Below are 27,562 nucleotides of genomic sequence, written 5' to 3'. Positions count from 1 at the left end.
TGTACAGTTGATTTAGCTCTTTATAAATTTGAGTAATTAAACCTTTGTTAGAGGTTTCTATGAAGATTTTTTCCCAGTTTGTTGTTTCCCTTCTGATTTTAGTTATATTGGTTTTGTTTGTTCAAAAGCTTTTTAATTTGATGTAATTGGAATTATTTATTTTACATTTTGTGATTCTTTCTATGTCTTGCTTGGTTTTAAAGTCTTTCCCCTCCCAAAGGTCTGACATGTATACTATTCTGTGTTTACCCAATTTACTTATGGTTTCCTTCTTTATGTTTAAGTCATTCGCCCATTTTGAATTTATCTTGGTATAGGGTGTGAGGTGTTGATCAATTCCTAATCTCTCCCACACTGTCTTCCAATTTTCCCAGCAGTTTTTATTGAATAGTGGATTTTTGTCCCAAAAGCTGGGATCTTTGGGTTTATCTTATACTGTCTTTCTGAGGACACTTGCCCCCAGTCTGTTCCACTGGTCCTCCTTTATTTCTCTTAGACAGTACCAAATTGTTTTGATGACTGCTGCTTTGTAATATAGTTTGAGGTCTGGGACTGCAAGTCCCCCATCATTTGTGTTTTTTTTTTCATTATTTCTCTAGATATCCTTGATCCTTTGTTATTCCAAATGAACTTTGTTATGGTTTTTTCTAAATCAGTAAAGAAATTTTTGGTGAGTTCAATGGGTATGGCACTAAATAGATAGATAAGTTTGGGTAGGATGTTCATTTTTATTATATTGGCTCGTCCTATCCATGAGCAGTTAATGTTTTTACAATTGCTCAAGTTATATGCCTTTACTAAATCTGTGGTGTCTATAGCAGAGAGATTCATAATGCAAGCTGGAGAATTTTGCTTATCATATCGTGTAGCCAAATCAGTCATAGGATTCCTAAAGAATGCCCTTTGCAGTGAATCACTGCCAACTCTTTTGGTAGTTGGAGAGATAACAGTAATTCTCAAATTATTTGTGAATGAGCAATTCTTTTCTCACTAGATGTTAAAAATCCTCTCTGAAGTCAGAGAGAACCGATGACATGGTAAATTCCAATGCATATTTGGAATCAGCATAAATATTTGCATGTTTGTCTCTTGCATGCTTTAAAGTGATTAATTCTGCTCCCTGAGCACGTAGGTTCCTGGGTAGTGAAGCAAATCATAGGGTCTAAAATTCACTTACTACCCCTGCAACTGTAAATCTTATTGCATTCTGCATATATGATGATCCATCTGTGAATAAGATCAGGTCAGGGTTGTCAAGAGGTGTATCTGACAGATTTTTCTCGAGGCCTTTCTATTTATTGCACTACAGTTTCACAGTTGTGCAATGGTTTCCCCTGTATTGGTAAATCAGATAATAATGTAGCTGGATTTAAGGTGTTGCATCTCTTCAATGTAATATGTTCATTCCCCAAAAGTACTATGTCATATTTAGCCAGGAATTGATCTGAAAATGCCCGAGTTCTGAACTTTCAGAGAAGTGCCTCGACTTTATGTGAACAATAAACTGTCAGTGGGGCCGCCTAACACTAAATCCGCAGATTTAGTAACAAGAAAAGTAAAAAGAAAAGTTGCTGCCACCACTCTTAATCATGGAGGTATTCCTGTGGATATGGGATCTAGTTGACCAGAATAATATGCAAGAGGATGTTGGTTTATTCCTAAGCTCTGAGTCAAAACTCCTGAAGCTATTCCCTTTCACTCATGGACATAGAATGAGAATGGTTTTGAATAATTAGGGATACCAAGATCAGGAGCTGATAATATTGCCTCTTTTAGCTTTGCAATTGTTTGCACATGCTGTTATTTTAGCTTCAATGGATCTTTTTCAGTGTCTTTTGTTAATGTAGTCATTGGTTTTCTAAGTTCACCATAATTAGGTATCCATTGTCTGCAAAAACCTGTGGTTCCTAAGATAGCCCTGAGTTGCCCTTTGGTCTTAGGGTCACTCAGCTTTTGTATGTCTGCTACTCTCTTTTGGGAAATGCTTCTGGACTCCTCAGACAGCAGAAATCCTAAATATTCTATGAGAGGCAGGCACCATTGAAGTTGTTTTTGATATTTTGTGTTCCCTCTTGTAGAGCTCACACAGAATATGTTTAATATCACGAAGGCACACTTTTGCAGATAGTGATGCTAGAAGTAAATCATCTACAAAGTGAATATGTTTACTGCCCATAAACTGAATATTTTTCATATCTTTGTTTAAGATTTGAGAAAACGGTGAAGGACTTTCACAGAATTCCTGTGGCAAACAGGACCATGGATAATATTTTCCCTGCCATGTGAATGCAAATTTTTTTATGAGTCTTCATGTATAGGTATGGAGAAAAATTCAGAATGTAAATCAACTGCAGTAAAATATTTTGAATGACTTGGGATAGATGAAATGATGGTAGCAGGACTTGGTACAACTGGATAAGATTTTACCACATGATCTTTAACAGATTTTAAATCTTAAATGAATCTATATTCTATTTGTCCTTGAGCTTGGGTTTTTTAACTGATCAAATTGGGGTGTTATATTCAGAGATGCATGGTATTATTATGCCTTGATACAATAATGAATTTATTAACAGGGTAATCCCATTAATGACCTCTTTGCTATGTGTGGGTATTGTGGAATGCATGGTGGTGGACCTCCTTTAGTCAGCACTTTTACAGGGGGTTGCTGATTTTAATAAATCTATATCTGTAGAATCTGTAGCCCATAAGCCTTTTGGAATATCATCTTGTATCTGACATGTCATTCCCTTCTCCCTCTGATTCTACTATATCTAGAAATAATACTGGGAAAGCGTTTAGGGATTATTTTGGGAGATTTAAAGAAATATCTCTGGATGGGGTACATACTATTTTTGCTTTCAATTTACAAAGAAGAGTCCTACCAACTACTTTCATCAGGGAATTTCATGTTAAAGGAAAAGAGTGTTGTATAATTAGAAGTCCAAGTGAAACCATTCTTGGTTCTGTTTTTTTTTTTTACTTTTTGAGGTCTTCCTGTCACACCCACACACAACTTCTATTTATTTTTACAATTTGATGAGCTAAATAGAACAAAGAACCTGTCTGATTGATTTTTAAGGGTCTAACTGTCAAATTAGGCAGTTGGAGCCATTATTTTAGCAGGGGGTCTGTGGAAGCTGCTAGAGCTGACCTCTAGGTGGCTGCAAAAACTTGATACAAAGACTCTGTGTTCTCAAAAAACTTGGTGAATTAGCTACATAGAATCACCAGGGGATTTTCTTTATTAGATATGACTTCTCTAATTTTTGTTATTTTACCAGAATTTATACAAAATGTATATGTGTGTGACTTTTTAATGCCACTACTCTCACTGACACTCCTACAACTAATCTCTTATGTTCTTGTATTTCCATTGTTTATCCTGTGGTTTTACATAATGATTAACTCTTTGGCTGTTGTGTTTAAACATTTAAAAGCAAGCATCAAGCAAACTACTGCAAAGTGTAATCTAATGTTAAAAGTGAACTATCTAAAGAGTAAACTAGATAGAATGCAAACTCAATATGAGGATTTGCTCAAGGCTGAAGGGCCAGTGGCAGAAACTAAGGGAACATGATGCAACTAAATTAGAGGATGCAACTAAATCAGATAATGAAATGGGCAATGGATTTCTTTTTTTGTACAATTGATTGATTGTACAATTATAAATTTGAGTAATTAGAACTTTGTCAAAGGTTTTTATTATAAAGATTTTTTACCAATTTGTTACTTCCCTTCTAATTTTGTTTGCATTGGTTTTGTTTGTACAAAATCTTTTAAATTTAATGTAATCAAAATTATTTTACATTTTATAAAATTTTCTGACTCTTGCTTGGTCTTAAAATATTTCCTTGTCTATAAATCTGACAGGTATAATATTCTATGTTCACCTAATTTACTTCTTTATATGCAAGTCATTCATCCATTCTGAATTTATCTTGGTGTATGGTGTGAGATATTGATTTAAATCTAATCGCTCCCATACTGTCTTCCAATTTTCCCAGCAGTTTTTGTCAAATAGTTAATTTTTGTCTATAAAGATTAAAATTTAGGGGAGACTGAGGCAGGATAGAAATTAGTTTCTCTCTGCAAGGAGTAATATATTTTTATGAGGTTTATTGAAGATTAAAATATAAAGAAAACACAAGTGAGAAAAGCACGTGTCTAGGCCCAGAGAGCCTACTCACGATCACTCACATCTTACCTGCCAGGTGGAGAGCCACGTGTGCTCCGAAGTGGAAATAAAAAGAGAGCCCTTCAATGGCAGAGAGCCCTTAAATAATATTTTGCTCTCTTCCCAGGTGAGAATTCAGTGAGATTACAAAGCATTCTGGGGAAGTGGAGCAAGGACTTCTGGGGATTGACGTCCTGAATTCGAGTCTATTTTTACATGTCCCAAAAGCTGGGATCTTTGGGCTTATCATAGACTGTCTTGCTGAGGTCACTTACCCCAAATCTATTCCACTTGTCCTCCTTTCTGTCTCTTAGCCAGTACCAAATTGTTTTGATGACCACTGCTTTGTAGTATAATTTGAGACCTAGGACTGCAAATTCTCCTTCCTTCACATTTTTTTTGCATGATTTCTCTGGATATTCTTGATCTTTTATTCTTCCAAATGAATTTTATTATTTTTTTTCTAATTCAGTTAAAAAAGTTTTTTTGGCAGTTCATTGGGTATGGCCCTGAATAAGTAAATTAATTTGGGTAGGATTGCCATTTTTATTATGTTAGCTAGTCTTACTCATGAACAATTAATGTCTTAACAATTGTTTAGATCTAGTTTTAATTGTGTGGAGACTGTTTTGTAGTTGTGTTCATATAATTCCCGTGTTTGTCTTGGCAGATAGATTTCTAAGTATTTTATATCGTCAAGGGTCATTTTAAATGGAATTTCTTTTTCTAACTCTTGCTGCCGGGATGTGTTGCAAATATATAGAAATGCTGATGAATTATGAGGGTTTATTTTGTATCCTGCAACTTTGCAAAAGTTGTTGATTACTTCCACTAGCTTTTTAGTTGATTTTCTAGGATTCTTTCCATAAACCTCTTATCATCTGTAAACAATGATAGCTTGGTCTCCTCATTGCCTATTTTAATACCTTCAATTTGTTTTTCTTCTATAATTGCTACTGCTACTCTTTCTAGTACAACGTTTAAAAATAAAGGTGATAATGGGCATCCTTATTTCACTCCTGATCTTATTGGGAAGGCTTCTAATCGATCCCTATTGCAGATGATGGTTGCTGATGGTTTTAAATATATAGTGTTTATTATTATTAGGAACGGACCTTCTATTCCTATACTTTCTAGTGTTTTTAATAGGGATGAGTGTTATATTTTCTCAAAGGCTTTTTCTGCATCTATTGAGATAATCATGTGGCTTTTGTTGGTTTGCTGGTTGAAATGATCAATTTATGTGGATGGTTTTCCTAATATTGCATCATCCTTGCATTCCTGGTATAAATCCCACCTGATTCTAATGAATAACCCTTGTGATCACTTGCTGGAGTCTTTTTGCTAGTATTCTATTTAAGATTTTTACACTCGTGTTCTTTTAGGAGATTGGTCTAAAGTTTTCTTTTTCTCTTTTTGAACTGCTTGGCTTTGGAATCAGCATCATCTTTGTATCATGAAAGGAATTTGGTAGACCTCCTTTGCTCATTATGTCAAATAGTTTGTGGAATATTGAGATTAGTTTTTCTTTTAATGTTTGATAGAATTCACTTCTGAATACATCAGGCCCTAGGGATTTTTTCTTCTCGAGTTCTTGATAGCTTGTTCAATTTCTTTTTCTGATATAGGATTATTTAAGCATTCAATTACTTCTCTTAATCTAGGCAATTTATATTTTTGTAAATACTTATCCATATCACCTAGATTGCCACATTTATTCCATATAACTGGGCAAAATAGTTTTTAATGATTACCATAAATTTCCTCTTCATTAGAGGTGAGATCTCCCTTTTCATCTTTGATAGTATTAGTTTGGTTTTCTTCTTTCCTTTTTTTTCATTAGATAGACGAGTAGTTTGTCCATTTTATTTGTTGTTTTTTTCTTTCAAATTACTGCATTCTAGTCTTTTTTATTAATTCAATAGTTCTTTCACTTTCAATTTTATCAATTTCTCCTTTCATTTTTAGGAGCTCTAATTTAGATTTATCTGGGGATTTTTAATTTGTTTTGTTTTTAGTTATTTAATATGCATGCTCAATTCATTGACCTCTGCCCTCCCTAATTTTTAATATATGCACTCAAAGATATAAATTCACCCTGAGTACTATTTTGGCTACATCCAATAGATTTTCAAAAGATGTCTCATCATTGTCTTTTTCTTCAATGAAATTATTGTTTCTTTAATTTGTTCTTTAACCAGTTTTGGAGAATCGTAATATATAATTTTCAATAAATTTTTGATTTGCCTCTCCATGTACCCTTACTAATTATTATTTTTATTCCATTATGATCTGAAAAGGTTGCGTGTTTTATTTCTGCTTTTTTTTTGCATTTGTTTGCCATATTTTTATGCCCTAGTACATGGTCAGTATTTGTGAATGTAACATAAATTGCTGAAAAGAATGTGTATTCCTTTTTGTCCCTATTTATTTTTCTCCATATATTTTAACTCCAATTTTTCTAAGATTTCATTTACATTTCTTACCTCTTTTTTGTTTATTTTTTAGTTTGGTTTATCTAGTTCTGATAGAGGTAGATTCAGGTCTCCATTATAGTTTTACTATCTATTTCCCTCTTAAAATCCACTATTTTCTCCTTCAAAAATTTGATTTTTTTTCATACCATTTGGTGCATACATGTTTAGTACTAATATTTCCTCATTACCTATACTTTCTTTTATCAGAATGTAATTACCTTCTGTATCTCTTTTAATCAGATCTATTTTTCCTTGGCTTTGTCAGATATCATGATTGCAACTTCTGACTTCTTTTTTTTTTCAATTGCCTTTACTCTGTGTGTGTCTGCTTGCCTCATGTGTATTTCTTGTAGTCAGCGTATGGTGAGATTTTGGTTTTTCATCCACTCTGCTCTTTTCCATTTTATGTGTGAGTTCATCCCATTCACATTCAAAATCGTGATTACAACCTGTTTATTCCCCACCATTTTGGTTTCCTTTCCTAGTCCTGCCCTTTTATTCTTTCACTATTTATTTTCTACACCAGTGTTTTGCTTTTAGTTAATCCCCCTAATGCCCACCCTTATTATACTTCCTTTTCTAATCCCTATGTTTTTGTTCCCCTCTTATTTTTTTTTTAGGGTCTATTAAATTCCTTACTGCCTCTCTTTCCCTCCTTTTTTGTACACTCTACCTCATTCCCTCCCTTGGTTTTTCCCCTCTCAACTTTCCTCTAGGGTAAGATAGATTTCAATACCCTAATTTATCTAGATGCTCTTCCCTCTCAGAATTGATTCCATTGAGAGTAAGGTTTTAAGTGTTATCTATTAGCACTCTCTTCCTCTCCTTATAATAGCATCCTTTCCCTCCCCCTCAAATGCACCTCTTTATGTGGTATAAATTACCCTACCTTTCTTATTCCATCAAGTTTCTTTTGATGCCATCTTCTATTCTCCCCTTTTCTTTTTGTACATATCATCTTAAACCACTTAGTACCCCAACTTCTACTTATGACTAATTCTTCTCACTACTACAATAGTGAATATAATTTTTGACAGTTAAAAATAACTTTTCCATGTAGGAATATAAAAATTTTGACCTCATTGAAACTCTTAAAAAAAAAAAGAAAAACGATTTTCCCTCTCTCTTATTTACCTTTTCATGTTTCTCTTGATTTTGTATTTGGATATCAGATTTTCTGTTTAGTTCTTGACTTTTATTCACAAATATTTGGAATTCTTCTATTTTGTTAAATGCCCATATTTTTCCCATCAATGTATATAGTCATTTCTGATGCATAGTTGATCCTTTGTTGTAGATTCAGTTCTCTTGCCATTCTGAGTATCAGATTCCAAGCCTTCCAATGTGGAGGCTGTCCCATCTTCTGTAATCCTGTTTGGTGTTCCTTGATATCAGAATTGTTTCTTTCTGGTTTCTTGTAATATGTTCTCCTTAGATTGGAAGTTCTTGAATTTGGCAATTACATTCCTGGGGGTTGTCTTTTGAGGATTTAATGTAGAGGGCGATCTATGGATTCTTTCAGTGTCTAGTTTGCCTTCTTGTTGAAGTATATCAGGGAAGATTTCTTGTATAATTTCTTGTCAAGGTTTCTGTTTATTTCTAGGTTTTTTGGTAGACTTATGATTCTCAAAATGTCTTTTGTAGATCAGTAATTCTGTAGTAACCTCACCCCACCCTGCAGAACCTAGGCATTGCCTCATACCCAATTCTGGCGCTGTAGGTAGAGTAGAGGAGAGGTGATGAACTCAAGCTTTGGTGGGAATAAGTTTTCCCCCTTTTAGTATGGAGATGCCCAAACTCTGCCTACCTTCAGTGCTGTGCCCTATAGTAGAGGCCCTTCGCTCATCTGATTTTGGTTATTTTCCTTTTGAGGCACTTTATATCAGTTGGTGAAGAGGAGAGGAAGAGACTTGCTTCTACTCTGTGGCCATCTTAACCCAGAAATCATATGAAAGACAAATTATAAGGGATCTAACGATGTCAAATTAATTGGGGGGAGGGAGTAGCAATTCCCCCAATTTAAAAAAAAGGTATATTTAGTAACTACAAACAAATAAATTTAAACAAATGCATCAGAATTTATGTGCAAAACCAGAAACTTCACAAATCTGTAAATTATATATGTTTATTAATATAAACATTCTATGCTTTTGAGTTCCCTTTGGATTTGTTATACTTAGATACTAGTTTTCCTTGATTTTATGACTTTTTTTAACACAATCATATTATTACTCTCTTTTTTTCTCTTTTCATGTCTTTATGTATTTCCTTTATTTCCATTATATTTCCAGTATTTGTCGTTTCTAACAGTTTAGATTACATTTAGATATTAGTCTTTTCAGCCATATCTCTTGTATTATTTCAAGTTATTTTGTCATTATAAACCAAGCTTCCATGAAACCAAGCTTCATATTGTAATACAGCTTTTTACCAGCTGAATAATGCCTTTAAGGCCTAATCTTAGTATTGAAATCCCTAGGTCAATGAACACAAACAGCTTTATAGCTCTTAATTTCCACCTTGTTTTCTAATAAAACCATTCATAGCTGCTGCCTCAGTAATGTAATATTTGGCCTATTTCTCCATGTTCTTATTAGCATTTGAAAAGCCATCTGCTTCTCTTAATACATCACCAGGGCCATATTGAGCTAGGTTGGTCCTTAAGCAGCGGAAAGGATTGGTGTCAGGGCTATATTCTTTCCAAAACTAAGTCTTTATTTCATTTGGTTATATATTCTTCCCTTCTCCATAGATCCGACAGGTAAATTATTCGTTGTTTCTATAATTTACTTGTGATATTGTCACATACTCATTTTGACTTTATCTTGGGAATGGGTGTGAGATATTGGTCTATAACAAGTTTCTGCCATATTACTTTCCAGTTTCCCCAATAGTTTTTTTAATTAAATAATAAGTTCTTTCCCCAAAAGCTTGGATCTTTGAGTTTAATGAACACTAAGTTGCTCTTATGCCAACAAATTTTTAACAGTGTATGTGAAATGGAAGAATCCTAACAAAAATATAAAATTCCTGGACTTATCAGAGTAGGAGATAGAATACCTAAATGAACTAATTTTAAGAAAAGAAATTGAATAACCTATAAGTGAACTTCTTTTTTAAAAAAAGAACATCAAGTATAGATGGATTCACTTGTGAATTTTGCCAAACCTTTAAAGATCAGTTAATTCTTATACAACTAATTAATTTTTAAAGTAAGTGAAATAGACATTTTATGAAATTCATTTTTGAACCAAATATTTTACTTACATAACTAAATATTATAGACCAATTACATTAATATATATGCAAATATCCTAAATAAAATATTATCTAGGTAATACATCATAAATATTATTTAATGTGGGACTATTGGATCTATGCCAGGAATGCAAGAATGATTTAATTATAAGGAAAATATTAATATAAATGATATTATTAATAAAAATAATTTAAATCATATGATCATGTCAGTAGATGCACAAAAAGCGTTTAATAAAATACAACATGCATTCCAATAAAAAACACTGGAAACAGGTATAATTGGAATTTTTTTTTTAATTTTACAAAGCAACAAACTAAAACTGTCAGCTAATAGTATTTTAGTGAGGATAAGCTAGATTCTTTTCTGATAAGATCAGGAGTGAAAGAAGGATTCCCATTATCACCAATACTTTTTATCATCACATCAAAAATTCTAATATTAGCAATGAGAAGAAAAAGAAGTTGAAAAAGCCAGAAAGGCAAAGATGCAATAAACCTTTTTTTTTTTTTGGTATATGATGTGATATGTATGGAAAATCCTAGAGATTCAACTAAAACTTTAGTTGAAACTTAGTTTTAATAAAGTAGCAGTATGTAAAATAAACTATATAAATCATCTGCATTTTTATATATTACTAATAAAAGTCCTGCAAGAAGAGATAGAGATACTCCATTTAAAGTAATCAAAGGTAGAATAAAATGAATGGAAATAAATCTGCTCAACCAAACCCAGGGACCAAATAAACATAATTTTGAAATACTTTTTGCACAAAGTCATATCTAAATTATTGGGAAAATATTCGTTGTTCTTAAATGGTTAGAGCCAAGAAAATTAAATGACCATCCTATCTAAATTAATTTACTTATTTAAGGCCATCTCAGTCAAATTCAAAATTATCTTATTGAGGCAATGAAAATAATAAAACAATTCATTTGCAAAAATAGCAAAAGAATTAATGAAAAAATTGTAAAGGAAGGAGATCCAGCAATGCTGGCTTTTAAACTGTCTGGTACTGGCTAAGAAATAGAAAGCTAGATCCGGGGAAAAGAAAAGACATACAACAAATAGGAATGAAAAATTAAACATGAGTAACCTTTTGTTTAACAATAGTATAGATCCAGGCTATAAAATATCACTATTTGGTAAAAATTGCTGGGAAAACTGGAAGGTGGTTTGGCAGGAACTATGTATAGCCAATATCTTAGACGTTACTTAAGATAAGGTCAAAATAGGTACAAGATCGAGACATAAAAGCAGATATAATAAATAAATTAGAACAGTGAGCATATTGCCTATCATATTTATAGATAGGAGAGAAATTTATGAATCTGTAATAGATGGGGGCATTATAAGATATGTAATGGATAGCTTTGAGTACATTAAATTAAAAAGATTTTGAACAAATAAAACTAATGTTGCCAAGATTGGAAGGAAAGTAAAAAATTGAGGGTCAGATTTCATTGACAAGTCTCTTAGATAAAAGTCTCATTTAAACAGAGAAAATTGTCAGATTTTTGTGAATAAGATCCATCTCCCAATTGATAAGTGGGCAAAAGGTATGAATAGATAATTGTCAGATGAAGAAATCAAAGGCATATATTGTTATATGAAAAAATGCTCTAAATCACTACTGACTATGGAAATGCAAAACGCTTCTGAGGTATCATCTCACATCCACCAGATTGTCTAAAATGACAGAAGGGCAAAATGACAAATTTTGGATGGGATCTTGAAAAGTGGATTGGGTAAAATGATAGATGGGCAAAAGGACAAATGTTGGAAGGGATCTTGAAAAGTGGGGACATGAATACACTGTTGGTGAAACTGTGGACTGATCCAACCATTTTGGAGAGAAATTTGGAATTATGCCTAGAGAATATAAAATTCTCTATATCTTTAGACTTTCCCAAGGAGATCAAGGGAAAAGGAAAAGAACTATGTTTTCCAAAATATTTGTACCAGCTCTATTTGAAGTGGCAAAGAATTGGAAATTGAAAGGATGTCCATCAATTGGGAAATGACTAAACAAATTGTGGTATGGTGACTATGATGGAACTTCATTGTAAAAAAAAACAATGAGCAGATTAAAATTTTTTAAAACTTGGAAAGAATTACACAGCACAATGAAGAATATAGAATTAAAAGAATATTATGTACACCTACAGATTTAACATTTGAAGAATAACTTGTGAATGTTATCTTCCAGAGAAGGAACTTAAAAATAGAAGCACAGAAGATATAATCTATATACACATATTTGTTTGCCTGGTGATGCCTTCTATGGTGTGGGGAAGGGAAAGAATGGACTTAGGTACCTGTAAATAAATTCTATTTTAAAAATACTTTAATATCTCTCTCAAGATTGCAATTCTGCCTTGGGACTGTCACCTTAGCTAATTCAGTGAATAATTGCAGAAAATTATTACAGATCTTTATAAGGCTCACACTCCTCTGGCAGAAACAGTCAAAGGAGGAGGATTGGAAGGCAAACTCTATTTTTTTTCTTTTTTAAATTTTACAAATGTTTTATTTATTTTTATATTCAATCCCTCCCTCTCCCCCCAACACAATGGGAGGCACCCTCTGACAAATGAAAATAGATTATGTCTTTCTTGTTTCCAATTCTCATTTCACTTTTTGGAGGTGAACATTTACAAGTTATTCTTCAAATATTAAATCTGTCGCTATAGACAATTTATCAGTTGGGGGGATTTCTGTTTTTCTCATAAATTTGACAACATTCTCTATATGTTTTAGATATGTGACCTCCATCTGAGAGATTATGAAATCAGTGTAATCAATTTTTCTTCATAAAATTACCTTCTAAACACTACTACTAGGGGTTATTGAAACCCCTCTGCTCCTGCCAAGTCTGATACCTAATCAGGAGGCTTAAATATAAGTAACTTTCCAACAAATTGGAAATTCTCATACCTGAAAATGCCAATCTTTAATGATTATTCTTGACGGCATGTCTTTGGTTGTAACTAAATGTTTTGCAATTGTTTTGTTTTATTGATTTTTTTTTAAAATTAAGACAATAGTACAAACTGAGCTAAATTTTATAATTATTCAGGTATATATACACAATGTGTTTTATTCAGACACCATTTTAATGTAAAAGCTTACTAGAGCAATATTAATAAAATTAGTATGCAGCTATTGTCCATACTTTATTTTATATATTTCGTCTCTTCAAAAATATCTTCCCTTCTCTTAGAATACATACAATAACATTGACTCTATGTTTTTTGTTTTTTTTGTTTTAATTCATCTTTGATTTCATTGGTATCTGGATTGTGGAGTTGATCAAACTCTCTACTGATATAGATCTATAACTATCCTCCAACAAAGAATTTCTTCAGACATAGATCAGTTAAGTGATTTGTTGAGGACAACATATTTAGGAGCCCAGGGGCTTATATATATGGGAGCTGGGATGTGAACTCATTTCTTCCTGACTGTAAAGCTAACTCTGTGCATTATGTAGGCTGCACTTATTTCTTCTAAATGAGGACTTGTTGGGTCACTTAGAAACTATGCTACTTTTGAGTGTTTCTTCTTCCTCCTGCTACTAGAACTTGACCTTGGTTTCGAAAGTTCAGTAATCATTATATGTTGCCCAGAACAAGACCATACTACTTATTAGCCATTTCCCAACTGTGTTGTTCTCCTTAATGTACCTTCCCACACCCTTTCCAACTCTAGATCCCTTTGATGTGTTTTCTTTACTTTTATTATGTAACTTTTCTAGGCTGTGACTGATTTGCTTTCTTGTCTTTGTCTCCCTAAAATTTGGCATATTGCTTGATACATAGTGCTTAATAAATTATTTTTCCCATCATCCATCTTTTCAAAAGCTTTAGTTTCCTAGGAAAAATATGGTTGTAAAGAATATTTTGATGGTTGAAAAAAGTGCTAACAGAACTGAATGGCAGACATTAAATAAAGGAAGTTTATTTAAAAAAGCAAACATTTTATATTTGAGTAAGACCCTAAGGAGTGTTTTCATTCTATTGAATAATATTTGGCTGTCATCTTTGAATAAATTGCTTTCTGTTTTATTTTAGGTGATGGTTTTTGTGCATGCTCGAAATGCCACTGTACGAACAGCTATGGCTTTAAGAGAAAAAGCCAAAAATAATGGCCACATTTGCTATTTTTTGCCAAACCAAGGACCTGAATATGGACATGCTGAAAAACAGGTAAGGAAATGATCAGAACTCTTTTAAAGACTTGATGTAATTTGTCATAACAGCTTCTTTTTAGATAAAAGACACTTTGCTGACATATATTATAATTGGTTTGTATTTCCTGTCTTTCATGATGTTTTTGAGGAGTATATGGGAGAAGTTAAATTATTATTGACTTCCATATACTATTATAATTGTACTTGTTTGTTGCTTAATTAAAACCGTAAACTATCTTTTAGTTCAGTTTTCTGTACTTTTAAAACAAAGGCCTCTCTAGCAAATAAAAGTGCAACTTTAAAAAAAATCAGCTATAAATATTTGTTAAGCTTGTGAAGTCTGATCTTTAAAGTACTTTTAGCATGCATTTCTCAAAATGATTCTTTGTGCATATTTTTCAATGTGAAACTTGGTTGCATTTTGTGGTTCAATTTATCATTGCCTTGATTACCTTGTTACCTGAAGTTATTAGGTAAATTTTGAAATTATTATAAAATAATAAACATGTTTATGCTTGTGGTACAGAACAAAATATTGTGTATAAAGAAAATTCAAATGACGAAGAAAGATTGTTAAAGATATGGAAGAGAATAATTTTTGTTTTCTTTTTTAACACTTAGTCTCTAACTGTTCTGTTTAATTTTCTCCTTACGCCAAATACTTTCTTCATACCACTTTTTCATGTTATTTGGAAGGAGTGGCTCCTTTCTGTTGAAGCTCACCGTCCTTATTTTCAGGAGACAATCTTGCCTACTATATGAGTGAGGAATGAGGAAATGACAGAATTATCAGATCATGAGCTCATGTTTTCACCTTTCTTCACACTTCAGAAAATCTATCTCTACTTATCTTTGCTTCCTTTGTACTTTTTACTTAGGAAGACATGGCCCATCTTGACAGGGCTAAAAACTTTACTTGTGGCCTTTGTCTGATCCTCCTCCTCCCCATTTCCTCAAGGAGCTTGTGTCATGAATGTTTTTTACTGCCTCAGAATCTTTAGTTCCTCCCTATACCCCAATCTTTACTGTCTATAAACTATTGTAGGGTTTCCCCATCCTAACATATCCTCAAACCATTATTCCAAATCTGTTATCTTTCTTTGCCTAGCCCTAAAAAGAGTTTTGTTTTTTTTAAATGTCCTGGAGAAGGGACTATAAAGCTGATTAAATAAGAAATTCTTATAAAAAAAGAATAGCATTCAGCCTATTTACTCTTGATAGTAATAATTATATTTTTGGGATAAACTAATAAAATAAGCTTATTTAGGATTAAATATATTATTTTTAATATAAAAGTGCAAAGCACACTAAAATAAAATATATCCAAAAGACAATTACTAGGGAGAAGAAATAAAAAAGAAAGAGAAAATAATTAGATGGGATAATAGTGACTACACATTCTTTTTCAAATAAACATTGAACCCTCACAAAATTAGATCTCATAGTAGTTGTGGTGTGTGTATGTGTATATATAGCCTACATAAATTTAAACAGGCATAAATTATGTATACTGTATTTTCACATCATGATACCATAAGAATTTAAATTAAATCAAATTAGTAAAAATTATACAGCTATGTGGAATCTGAAAAGCAATTTATTTAATTGTAATTAAATTTTAAGAAGAAAACAGTGGGGGGAAAAAGACCTAGTATAATATTTGATAGGCAGTAGAACATAGAAAAGTGGGATCTATAAATCAATCACCATTTATCAAGGACATAGTTTATGCCAGGACCTATCTAAGGTATGGAATGTAGCCAATGCTATTCTTAAACTCAAAAAGGCCTACATTAAGCAACGAAGTTAAAAATAAGTAAATTAAACTTTTATCTTTGGGCACTAGAAAAGAATCAAAACAAGAGGCTCTAAAATTGTTCAGAAAGAGATTATAAGATAAATAACAGAAAAAAGTAGATTTGAAACAATGAAGTTAATTAAAACTAATAATTGTTTTTTTTCTTTTTTCAAAAGCATTTTATTTTCCTAATTACATGTAATAACAATTTTGAACATACATTATAAAATATAAATTGTTTCTGTCCCTTGCTTCCCTACCCATTCCCAGGGCTGGTAATCAATTTGATCTGAGTTGTACATGTATTATACAAAACTTCTATATTGGTCATTGTTGTAAATCAATACTCATAGAAAATCAAAACCCCCACATGAAAATACAAATAAACTAAAACTAAAGTGAAAAAATAGTATGCTTTGTTTTGCATTCTGACTCCACTCTGACAGTTCTTTCTCTAGAAGTGGATGGCATTCTTTGTCATAAGTTCTTCAAAATTGTCCTGGATTGCATTGCTGAGAATAGCTAAGTCTTTCACAGTTAGTCATTCTACAATACTGTTGTTACTGGGTACAATATTCTCCTGGTTCTGTTTATTTCCCTCTACATCAGATCATGTAGGGCTTTTCTAGCCTTTTCTGAAACCATCCAGCTCATCATTTCTTATAATACAATTGTATTCTATCACCAACATATTTCACAATTTTTTCAACCATTCTCTAGCTGATGGACTTCCCCTGAATTTCAAGTTCTTTGCCACTTCAAAAAGAGCTGCTATAGATATTTTTGTACAAGTAGGAATTTCACCCTTTTAAAAATCTCTCTGGAATATTGACCTAGTAGTACTATTACAAGATCAAAGGGTATAAACAGTCTTATAGCTCTTTGGGCATAGTTTTAAATTGCACTCCAGAATATTTGTATCCATTTACAATTCTACCCACAATGACTGTGTCCCATTTTTGCCACATCCCCTCCCACTTTCATCATTTTCTTTTATTGACATATTGACCAATCAGAGTTATTTTAATTTGTATTTCTCTAAATGTGAGTAATTTAGAACATTTGTTCATATGATTATTGATAGCTTTGATTTCCTCATCTGAAAATGACTTGTTCATATTCTTTGACCATTTGTTAATTGAGGAATGTCTTATATTCTTATAAATTTGACTCAGTACTCTATATATTTGGAAATGAGACTTTCATCAAAGAAATTTGCTTCAGAATTTTCTTCCCAGTTTGTTGTTTCCCTTCTATTCTTGGTTACATTGGCTTTGCATCTACAAAACCTTTTTAATTTAATATAATAAAAATATTATTCATTTTGCATCTCCTTTTTCATCATGAATTCTTCCTTTTTCCATTAATCTGATTGGTAAACTATTCTGTGCTCCCTTAATTTGTTTATGATATCATCCATAATATCTAAGCCATATAATCATTTTTGACCATATCTTGGTGTAGAGTGTGCAATATTGGCCTTTACCTAATTTCTGCCCTATTGTTTTCCAATTTTCTGAGTTTTTGTCAAATAGTGAGTTCTATTCCCCAAAACTTGGATATTTAGGTTTAATGTTTAGGTTTAACATTAGGTTGCTAAGGTCATTTGTCCCTGTATATTTTATATCTAATCTATTCCTTTCATCCACCACCATTCTTTTTCTTAGCCAGAACCAGTTTGTTTTGATGATTTCTGCTTTATAGCACAGTTTGATATCTCGTACTGCTAGGTCACCTCGCTTCACATTTTTTTTTTAAGTAAGACCCTTGAATTCTTTTACCCTTTGTCCTTCCGGATGAATTTTGTTATTACTTTTTCTAGTAATATAAAATATTTTTTATTGGTTTGATTGGTATGGTACTGAATAAGTAAATTAATAAAGGTAGAATTCTCATTTTTATTATATTAGCTCAACCTACTCATGAGCAATTAATATTTTCTGCTTGTTTAGATCTGACTCTTTGTGTGAGAAGAGTTTTGTAATTGTGTTCATCTAATTCCTGTTTGTCCTGGCAAGTATATTTCCAAGCATTTCTAATGACCAGAGTTATTTTAAATGAAATTCCTCTCTCGCTGCTGGATTTTGTTGGAAATATATAGAAACACTGATGATTTAGGTGGGTTTAGTTTTTTAGTTGATTCTCTGGGATTCCCCAAGCATACCATTATACCATCTCCAATGAGTGATAGTTTTAGTTTCCTCATTGCCTACTTTAGTTCCTTTCATTTCTTTTTTTCTCTTATTGCTCTTATTTTCTCTTATTGCTTCTCTTATTGCTGCAACTAGTATTTGTAGTCCATTATTAAATAGTAGTGGTGTTTATGACTATCCTTGCTTTATGCCTTATTTAATTGGGAAAGATTTTAGCTTTTCTCCATTGCAGATGATACTTGCTGAAAGTTGTCCATTTAGTCCTATGATTTCTAGTGTTTTTAATAGGAATAGGTGTTGTATTTTGTCATAGACTTTTTCTGTATCAAGGTAATCATGTGATTTATGTTTTGTTATTGATATGGTCAATTGTTCTGATATAAAATATAATCTGGTCATAGTGAATGAACTTTTTTGATACATTGCTGTAGTCTTGTGAGTATTTCATTTAAATTTTTTGCATCTTTGTATATTAATGAAATTGGTCGATAATTATCTTTGTTTTATCTCTCATGGCTTAGGTATCAGCACTTTATTTGTGTCTTAAAAGGAATTTGATAAGACTCCTTCTTTACCTATTTTCCCAAATAGTTTATATAGTATTGGGATTAATCATACTTTCAATATTGGAAATAATTCACTTGGAAACCATCTGGTCCTGGGGATTTTTTCTTAGGGAATTCATTGATAACTTGATCAGTTTCATTTTCTGAGTTGTGATTATTCAAGTACTTTATTTCTTCATTTGTTAATCTGAGCAATTTATATTTTTGTAGACATACATTTCACCTCAATTGTCATATTTATTGTCATAAAATTGGGTAAAATAGCTCCTAATGATTGCTTTAATTTTTTTCTTTCTTTATGGTAAATTTGACTTTTTTCACTTTTGATACTATAATTGATATTTTTCTTTTCTTGTTTTAATCAAAATTTTCACAAAGCCAAATCCTAGTTTTATTTGTTAGTTAAATGGTTTTCTTTCAATTTTATTAATTTTTTTTTTAGGATTTATAATTTGGTATTTAACTAGGTTAAATTTGTTATTTGTTCTTTTTCTAGTTTCCTTTTTAGTTGCATGCCCCATTCATTAATCCATTTTTCTGTCTTATTGATGTAAGCATTTATATTTATAAATTTCCTCCAAATATTGCTTTGACTTTATCACATATATTTTGAATGTTATCTTCTCATTGTTATTCTCCCAATGAAATTATTGTCTCTATAATTTGTTCTTTGATCCACCTCATTTTAAGAATTAAATTACCCGGTTTCCAATTAATTTTTATTTTTCCATAGGCCATTATTTATTATAATTTTCATTGCATTATAATCTGAAAAGGAATACATTTATTATTTCTGCTCTTTATCATTTGCTTGTGAAGTTTTCTACAGAGATCTTTTCTATCTAATTTTTCTAAGATCCCATTTACCTGTGACAAGGAAATCACTTTAAAAGACTGATATATATTAATTTAAGGTCGCCAAGGAATTCAGCTATGTAATTCCTATATGAAAACTCAAGTCAGCAGTCAACCTTTTATGGAGTTTAATTACAAACAGGATGAAGAAAGGTATTAGAGATAGAGAGAGGGGGGGAGAGAGAAAGGGGAGAGAAGGGAATAGGGCTTAAATACCCCTTCTGTTTAGGCTGGGCCAAAAGGCCCAAGCCCTTAGATAGCTGGGGCAAAGAAAGGAGATCAGTCCTTATTACTCACGTGACCAAAATGGAGAAACAGTCTCAGGGGCCTCCACCTCCAGCTTCCTTCAGAGCAAGCTTCTCAGAGCACCTCTCCAACCACTGAGAGCCAAAACTCTCCAACCAACCACCCTCAGTCCTCAGACCCCTCTATCTTTAAGGAAACCATCCAAGTTCCCTCCCCTCAGTTCTCACATCTACCAATCACTGTCCATGTCTTCCCTGTGCCAATGGTGGCTCTAGCTTAACCCAGGACCGCCCAGAGGTCTGTGGCTTTGCACATGTCTGTTGAAGGTCATATTCTCAATAATTAAATCTTGATCCTTTGCTGCAGCCCTTCCTAAATCCTGTTAGGACTGAGTGGGGTGGAAATTGTATTTTCCAAGACCTGGTTCTGTCATTCCAAGTATCTCTATTGTATCAATTCTAAAATCAATCATGACTCAAAGAAATTCCTGTTCTATGCTTAAGCATAGATCAAAGCCCTTTCCATTGTTCAGCAAAAGGTTTCTGTCCTAAAGTAATCTTAAGAAGGGAGGAGGAGGAACCTCTCATGCCAATGGGGTTCACATTCCAATAGAGTTCCCACTATCAATAGGAAATTATTCAAGTATGAAATTTCCCAATGGTGAAATTTCCAACATTTATAAGTCTAAGAAATTTTAAGGTTTACATACCTCCTTAACTTCTTTCTTCTTTATTTTTGTTTAGATTTATCTAATTCTTATGGGGGAAATAGAGTGTCCTTTCTAGTAGTTTTACTGTTTGTTTCCTCCTATGATGTTTAATTTTTTCTTTAAAATTTGCAATTTAAAATAATAATTTGTTCTCGGCCCAGGTGAGAATCTCAAGAACTAGAGCAAGGACTTCTGGGGGTTGGAGTCCGGGGTCCAAGTTTCCATTTTTACATTTCCTCTTGTGATTGTTTGGGATGAAGGACTTCCCCAAAGGATCTTGAAAACATAATCAATTTTAAGATTACAATAATTTGAGGATAAAACAATAAAGAACAAAACCAATAATTGCTGGACGCATGGACAAAAAGCCAGTTGGGGGCAGTCCCCTTTGGCATGAAAGTATACATACTAATACATGTTCAATCAACTACACCCAAAGTTCATTCTTGATCTTCTTGTGCAGCTTGTGGTCTAGAGACTTCTAAAGAAGCCATAAATGGTGTCTTCTCCAACAGTTTAGTTTCTGAATTCCGAGAGGTAGCATCTTTACCTAAAATTCTTCTTAAAAGGAATTTAAACTTTGCAATTTAAATAATAATTTTTTTTACATTTCCCTGTGTTGAGGATGATTGAAGAAACACAGGATCACTTAGGGATACATGGCTGAGTTATGAGGTATATGAATCAATTGGTAAGAGCAATTAAAAAGACATCAGAAAATCCAAATAAAAAAGAAAATTTCTGGATGAAAATATAGACTATCAAAGTCTTATGTGTAAAAATTCCAAGTAAAAGAAAAACAAATCTATAACAGGTCCTTGAATCAGGACCCAATTAAAATGATCTAAGCAATGATGCATTTACCCAGTCAGTAGTATATGGGGTACTCAGGGAGGAGGAGTATCTCTGGTATGGAAGGCTTGTCGTGCCCTCTTAGGGCAGCTCTCCAGCCTCTGACCCTCACCTGACACCCAGCTCTCACTTGTGGCTCCTAGTAGCTGCTAGCATGTGGCAGCAGCCACACCCCGGGCAATGGGTTCGACAGGCCGGCTAAACCTTGTGAGGGTAGCAATCGGGTCGTCGACCCCTGGTGAACCAGGGCTTTGCTCACCCAGCATGTGAAGACTGCTTCGGCTGAACAGGCGGAAGAAACCAATAAGAAGGTTCAAAGGCTGAGATGGCGATGCAGCAAGGCACTGTGGAGTGCTTAGGGCGTGTTGGAGCACAAAAGACAACACGGCCATCCAATGCAGCTGAGGAAGTCTCCAGGTGTAACGACTTTTCGTGCCAATGGACCCAGGCTTCCAACGCCAAGAGAGTGGGACTGTCTCTGTGCTTCGACTTTTCCACTTAAATCTCTTTCACGCACAAGTGTCTTTGTGCACACTCATCTATACACCATAGATGAAAACGCACAGGGGCAGGCAAAAATGACCAGAGATTGTAAAAAATAAAAATTCTAAAAATCATGTTTAGAAAACCCTTAAAATCAATTGAGATATTTAGCACATTAAATTTTCCAAAGATTGTCATACAATTGTAACCAGTTCTGATGAAGTCCATCTATCCTCTATGTGACAATTTACAAAGTCAAAAATAGAAAAGCTGTTTTCATATATGGGCTTAATTACAATGATATTTGTTCAGTTTGGTTATAGGGGAAAGCAACAGAATTTAACAGTAGTTAAAACTCAGTACATTAAAATGAACAGTATAACAGAATAATATTGAATGCAGAATGCAGATATATGAACTTAAAATCACAAATTAAATCTTAAACAAAGCAAACTGTAAAATGCAGTAGAATACAGAGATTTTTATAAACCATTGGAGTCTGAAATGCCTTAAAAATATAACCTCCAGTCTCTTTATAAAGTTTCTTAGGTTTTTATCCATTTCGATGCCCATTGTCCGAAGGCAGGAGATTGATAAAGCCATGGGGTTTAAGTGACCCGCTCAGGGCCACACCACCAGCAAGTGTCTCAGGCAAGATTCCAACTCAAGACTTCCCGTCTCTAGGCCTGGCTCTCAGTCCACTGAGACACCCAGCTGCCTCCCCAAAGTTAGCTAAAGGGTTGTACGGAGCTGAATTTTTTCCCTGACACATAGGTGAAGTCGATAAAAGGATCAATGCAATTAAAAGATATCCTTGTATAATAGCCATGCTTTTAAGTTCCTGTTTGGAAAAACCTTTCTTCTTTCCCTTTTTCTCTCCCCTCCTATGATACCCCCAGTCCACCTAGAGGCTTAGCCTAAGGGAAAATTAACCAGCTGGCTTTTTTTTTTTTTGACCCTGAAGAAATTGGATCTGCTACCAGCAGCCTCGGTCTTGGGGCTGGGGCTGGGGCTTGGTTGATGAGCCCCAGATGATGATGATGAGTCCCAGATGAGCCGTCTGGGTTGGAGGCCAGTTTTTGCTGGGACCGAATCGGCTAGGCCAGATGAGCGAGAGACTACTGGGGTGGGCAGGGCCGGGACAGGAAAGCAGGAAAGCAGGAAAGCAGGGCCGGGAGCCAGAGCAGGGCCTGGAGCCGGAGCAGGGCCGAGATGAGTCAAAAGGCATGCTAAAGAAGCTTGGAGAAAGGTGGCTTAGAGATCATTATCTAGGCTATCCTTTTTTTTTTTTTTAAATTGAGTCTTTTGTCCCTTCTTGGTTGCCAATTGCTAAGATTAAAAATTTAGGGCCAAGCTGTGGCAAGTAAAAATTATTTTCTCTGTCAAGGAGTATTATATTTTTAGAAGTTCATTTAAGATCAAGAGTTTAAGAAAACACAAGTAAGAAAGCACGTGTCTAGGTGGGCCGAGAGGCCCATTCAACTTCACCTACATCATGAAAGACCCCCCTGCTTGCAAGCGGAAACAGGAAGAGACCCCGCCATAGGCGGAGACTCTTTAAATAATAATTTGTTCTCAGCCCAGGTGAGAATCTCAAGAACTATAGCAAGGACTTCTGGGGTTTGGAGTCCAGGGTTCAAGTTTCCATTTTTACACCACCACAACCCCTAACCCCCACTCCCACTTTCCAATTTTTGTGTGGGTGTTACCTTTCCCTATTAGATTATAAGCTTCTTAAGTGCTGGGACTATGTTTTTACTTATTTTTTATCCTTAGTGTCTGGGGTATCAATGGAACTTAGTGTTTATTGAATTGATTTGGAATTAAGAATGGCTCCTAGGTTGTAAGACTGAGGATATGGAAGGATATTATAGCCTTCTACCATAATAGGAAAGGAGTGTAGAGTTTAGAGTAAAAGATAATAGATTTTGTTTTGGATATGTTTAGTTTAAAATTTAGGATGCCTGAAAAAGGCATCAGCAACAGGTGGAAAGAACACTTCATTCAGCTTCTCAACCGACCCTCTTCAGTCGACCAAAGTGCCCTTGACCAGATCCCCCAAAACCACACCATTGCACAACTTGACGTCCCTCCTTCAAAGCCATTAAACAAATGAGTGCAGGCAAGGCACCCAGTAAAGACGGGATCCCAACCGAGGTGTACAAGGCCTTAAAGGGAAAAGCGCTCCAGGCATTCCACATAGTACTGACCAGCATATGGGAAGAGGAAGACATGCCCCGAGAACTCAGAGATGCCTCCATTGTAGCCCTATACAAGAACAAAGGCTCACGAGCAGCCTGTGACAACTACAGAGGCATCTCACTACTCTCCACTGCTGGAAAGATCCTCGTCTGTGTTATACTCAGCAGACTCCTGTCATCTGTTTCAGAGCAGAACCTGCCTGAATCACAATGTGGCTTCCGACCAGATTGCAGCACCATCAACATGGTCTTCATGGTGAGGCAAATGCAGGAAAAATGCCTTGAGCAGAACCTGAATCTCTATATTGTCTTCATAGACCTGACAAAGGTGTTCGACACAGTGAACAGGGATGCATTGTGGGTGATCCTCAGCAAGTTCGGTTGCCCAGCAAAATTCGTCAAACTGATCCAGCTCTTTCATGTTGACATGACAGGGGAAGTCCTATCTGGTGGAGAGACTTCTGATCGCTTCAACATCTCCAATGGTGTGAAACAAGGCTGTGGCCTCACTCCGGTACTATTCAACCTATACTTCACTCAAGTATTACGACATGCTGTGACGGATCTAGACCTGGGCGTCTACACCAAATACCGACTGGATGGCTCACTATTTGACCTTCGCTGCCTGACTGCAAAAACAAAGACAACAGAGAGACTCATCCTGGAAGCTCTCTTTGCAGATGACAGTGCTCTCATGGCCCACCAAGAAAATCATCTCCAAACCATTGTGGACAGGTTCTCTACAGCAACAAAACTGTTTGGCCTGACTATCAGCCTCAGTAAGTTGGTGCTGTTCCAACCTGCACCAGGGAGGCCAACTAACCAGCCGTGCATTACAAGCGACGGCACGCAGCTTTCTGACGTCAACACTTTCAAGTACCTGGGCAGCACCAACGACGGGTCCCTAGACCACGAGATCAATGCCAGGATCCAAAAGGCCAGCCAGGCACTCGGGTGGCTGCACTGCAAAGTCCTCCAACACAGAGGTGTAAGCACTGCGACGAAGCTCAAAGTGTATAACACAGTGGTCCTCAGCTCGCTCCTGTACGGGTGTGAGACATGGACACTGTACCGGAAGCACATGAAACAGCTGGAGCAATTCCACCAAAGCTCTCTCCGGTCAATCATGAGGATCCGATGGCAGGACCGAATCACCAACCAGGAAGTCCTCGACAGAGCCAACTCCACCAGCATCGAAGTCCTGGTCCTCAAAGCCCAGCTACGATGGTCTGGACATGTCATCCGCGTGGACCCACAGCGAATACCAAGACAGGTATTCTATGGTGAACTGTCAGCTGGACTCAGGAAACAAGGCCGACTAAAGAAGAGATTCAAGGATCAGCTAAAGTCCAACTTGAAGTGGGCTGGCATTACACCAAAGCAACTAGAACTCGCTGCCTCGGACAGAAGCAGCTGGCGAACCCACATTAACCATGCTGCCGCCACCTTTGAAGATGAATGACGTCGACATCTTGCCACCGACACCAGGCCACAACCGCACCTCCCGTAACAGCTGGCATCCCATGCCCCATGTGCCACAAACTGTGCGCCTCAGCTTTTGGACTCCAAAGCCACACGAGGGTACAACGTAGATAAAACTGCACAGAGACAATAGTCATTCTCGGTAACCGAGAGACTACCACTGCTATGTTTAGTTTAAAATTTAGGATGCCTAAAAGACTCCTAGATATATGAGAGTAGAGGTCAGCAGAAGTGTTAGGGCAGGATAGGCAGATTTGAGAATTTATTAGCATAAGTACATGGGAGTAATTATATCCAAGTGAAGTAATGTAGAAAGAGAAGAGAAAGGACAGAATTCTGAAGGACACTTAAAATCAGAGGGAGTGATCTGGAATAGAATCCTGAAAAGAATACAGAAGGAATGGTCAGAATGGTAGGATGAGAACAAGGAGTAAGCGGTGCCTCAAAAACCTAGAAAGAAGAAAGAACTGTACCAAGGAGTAGAGAAAGAATGATCAGAGGTATCAAAGACTGCCAAGAGATCAAGGAGAATGATGATTAAGAAAACCCACTGAATTTAGCAACTAGGAGCATTAGGAACTTTGGGGAGAGCAGTTTGGGTGGAATAATATATTTATAAGGCTGATTGTAGGTAGGACAATCATTGTAGATTGTAGATAGTAAACAATCCATGAGATTGAGTTTTATTTTATTTAATGTATTTATTTTTTAACCATACCTGTTATTTCATCATTATAGGAATGTCTAGTTAGGAACATTGAACTTGGCTTTAGAGATTTTCCTGGGGCACTTGATATTTAACTGACTTGCCCAAAGTTGTATATCCAGTATGTCAGAGGTTAAACTTGACCACATGTTTTCTTGGTTCCAATTGTCTCAACTTTTTTTTTTCTTTTACTCCTATTCTTCTTTACTCTTTAAAAACTATTAAGTTTAGTTCCTGTTATTTTCTTTTGAAATATTTTCTAGGATTAGAAAATTTATTTTGTCTTAGCATCATATTTCCTTGATTTTCAATTATTTTAGTTTTTCTCAATCTCAAGATTTATAATACAAATTTTTATTTCTTTAGAAATCTAAAATTTATTATTGCCTTTTAAATATTGGACATTGAGAGCCATCTGCTGGATTTTTTCTTGCTGCACACCTGTTAATTCCGTCTACTCTTCCAAATAGGGTAATTTTAAAAGCATTAAATAATCTAAGAATTAGAGGCTAAGTTCACTGATTTTTTTCAAGTAAGTATTCTTTAGCAGTACTATTTGTATTGTCTTTTTATTTAGCCATAAATTTCACTTATTTTAAAATATTTTGGAAAATATATGAATGAACAAATTGAAAATTTTATTAAATTTAGATATAAATTATGGAATTTTTAATGTTGCTCTTTTTACAAATCCTTGGGTTCTCTTTACCTTGCTTTTATTAGTAAATTTTTTTGTGTATATTTGTGTTTAACGAATGTTATACAAAAAGTAAATTTAAGCTGGTAATTATGGAGCAAAACAGATACAACATCCAGTTGATCTATAAATGGGAGGTGAAAAGTCATTCTTAAATAGGCTAAACTATACCATCTTGAATTTCTACCAACTCCCTGATTGAATTCAAAATGAGAGAATATGTCCTTTGCTAAACTCTGAAGAATGTTAGATCATATTGGGATCTATGGAAGTAGAATCTCTTTCATAAAATCACCAGTATTTAACTCATTTTTGTAAACTTGAAGTCATAATTGAGCAATGTATTGACTAGGTATATTCCATTCTTTCCTTATATAGTTGAGTATTATATACCAATATTATTCATTTCAGAAGATATTTTAAATACCTTAGCATCTACTTTTTGACATACATAGCCTTAATTACGAGAGCTTCTAAGAAGAAAATAAAACAGTAGTCCTTGTCCTCAAGGAATTAAATTCTAGTAGTGGGATGTAGAGCTGAACCTCAGTTCAGATCATAACTATATTATTATTTTCCTGTCTTACCTTGAGCAAATCATTTATCTTTAGGTATTGTTTCCTCATTTGTACATTGAAAGGATTGGACTAGAGAAGTTCTTAGGTCTCTTGCAGCTTTAAATTGATGTTTGTATGAATTGGTGTAGTTT

General features: G+C 34.5%; 1 protein-coding gene across 1 annotated transcript in view; it reads left to right on the top strand.

The window, feature by feature from the left end:
• ASCC3 (activating signal cointegrator 1 complex subunit 3) overlaps positions 1 to 27,562 on the top strand; it is a 411,239-nt gene that overhangs the window by 167,810 nt on the left and 215,867 nt on the right. The window contains exon 14 of the mRNA XM_056818622.1: positions 13,987 to 14,121. Within this exon, the coding sequence (XP_056674600.1) occupies positions 13,987 to 14,121 (135 nt within the window). The remainder of the gene's footprint in view (positions 1 to 13,986; positions 14,122 to 27,562) is intronic.

The sequence above is a fragment of the Monodelphis domestica genome, chromosome 2 (assembly GCF_027887165.1).
Source record: "Monodelphis domestica isolate mMonDom1 chromosome 2, mMonDom1.pri, whole genome shotgun sequence".
NCBI classification, from domain to species: domain Eukaryota; kingdom Metazoa; phylum Chordata; class Mammalia; order Didelphimorphia; family Didelphidae; genus Monodelphis; species Monodelphis domestica.
This window is presented reverse-complemented; position numbering and strand designations above follow the sequence as displayed.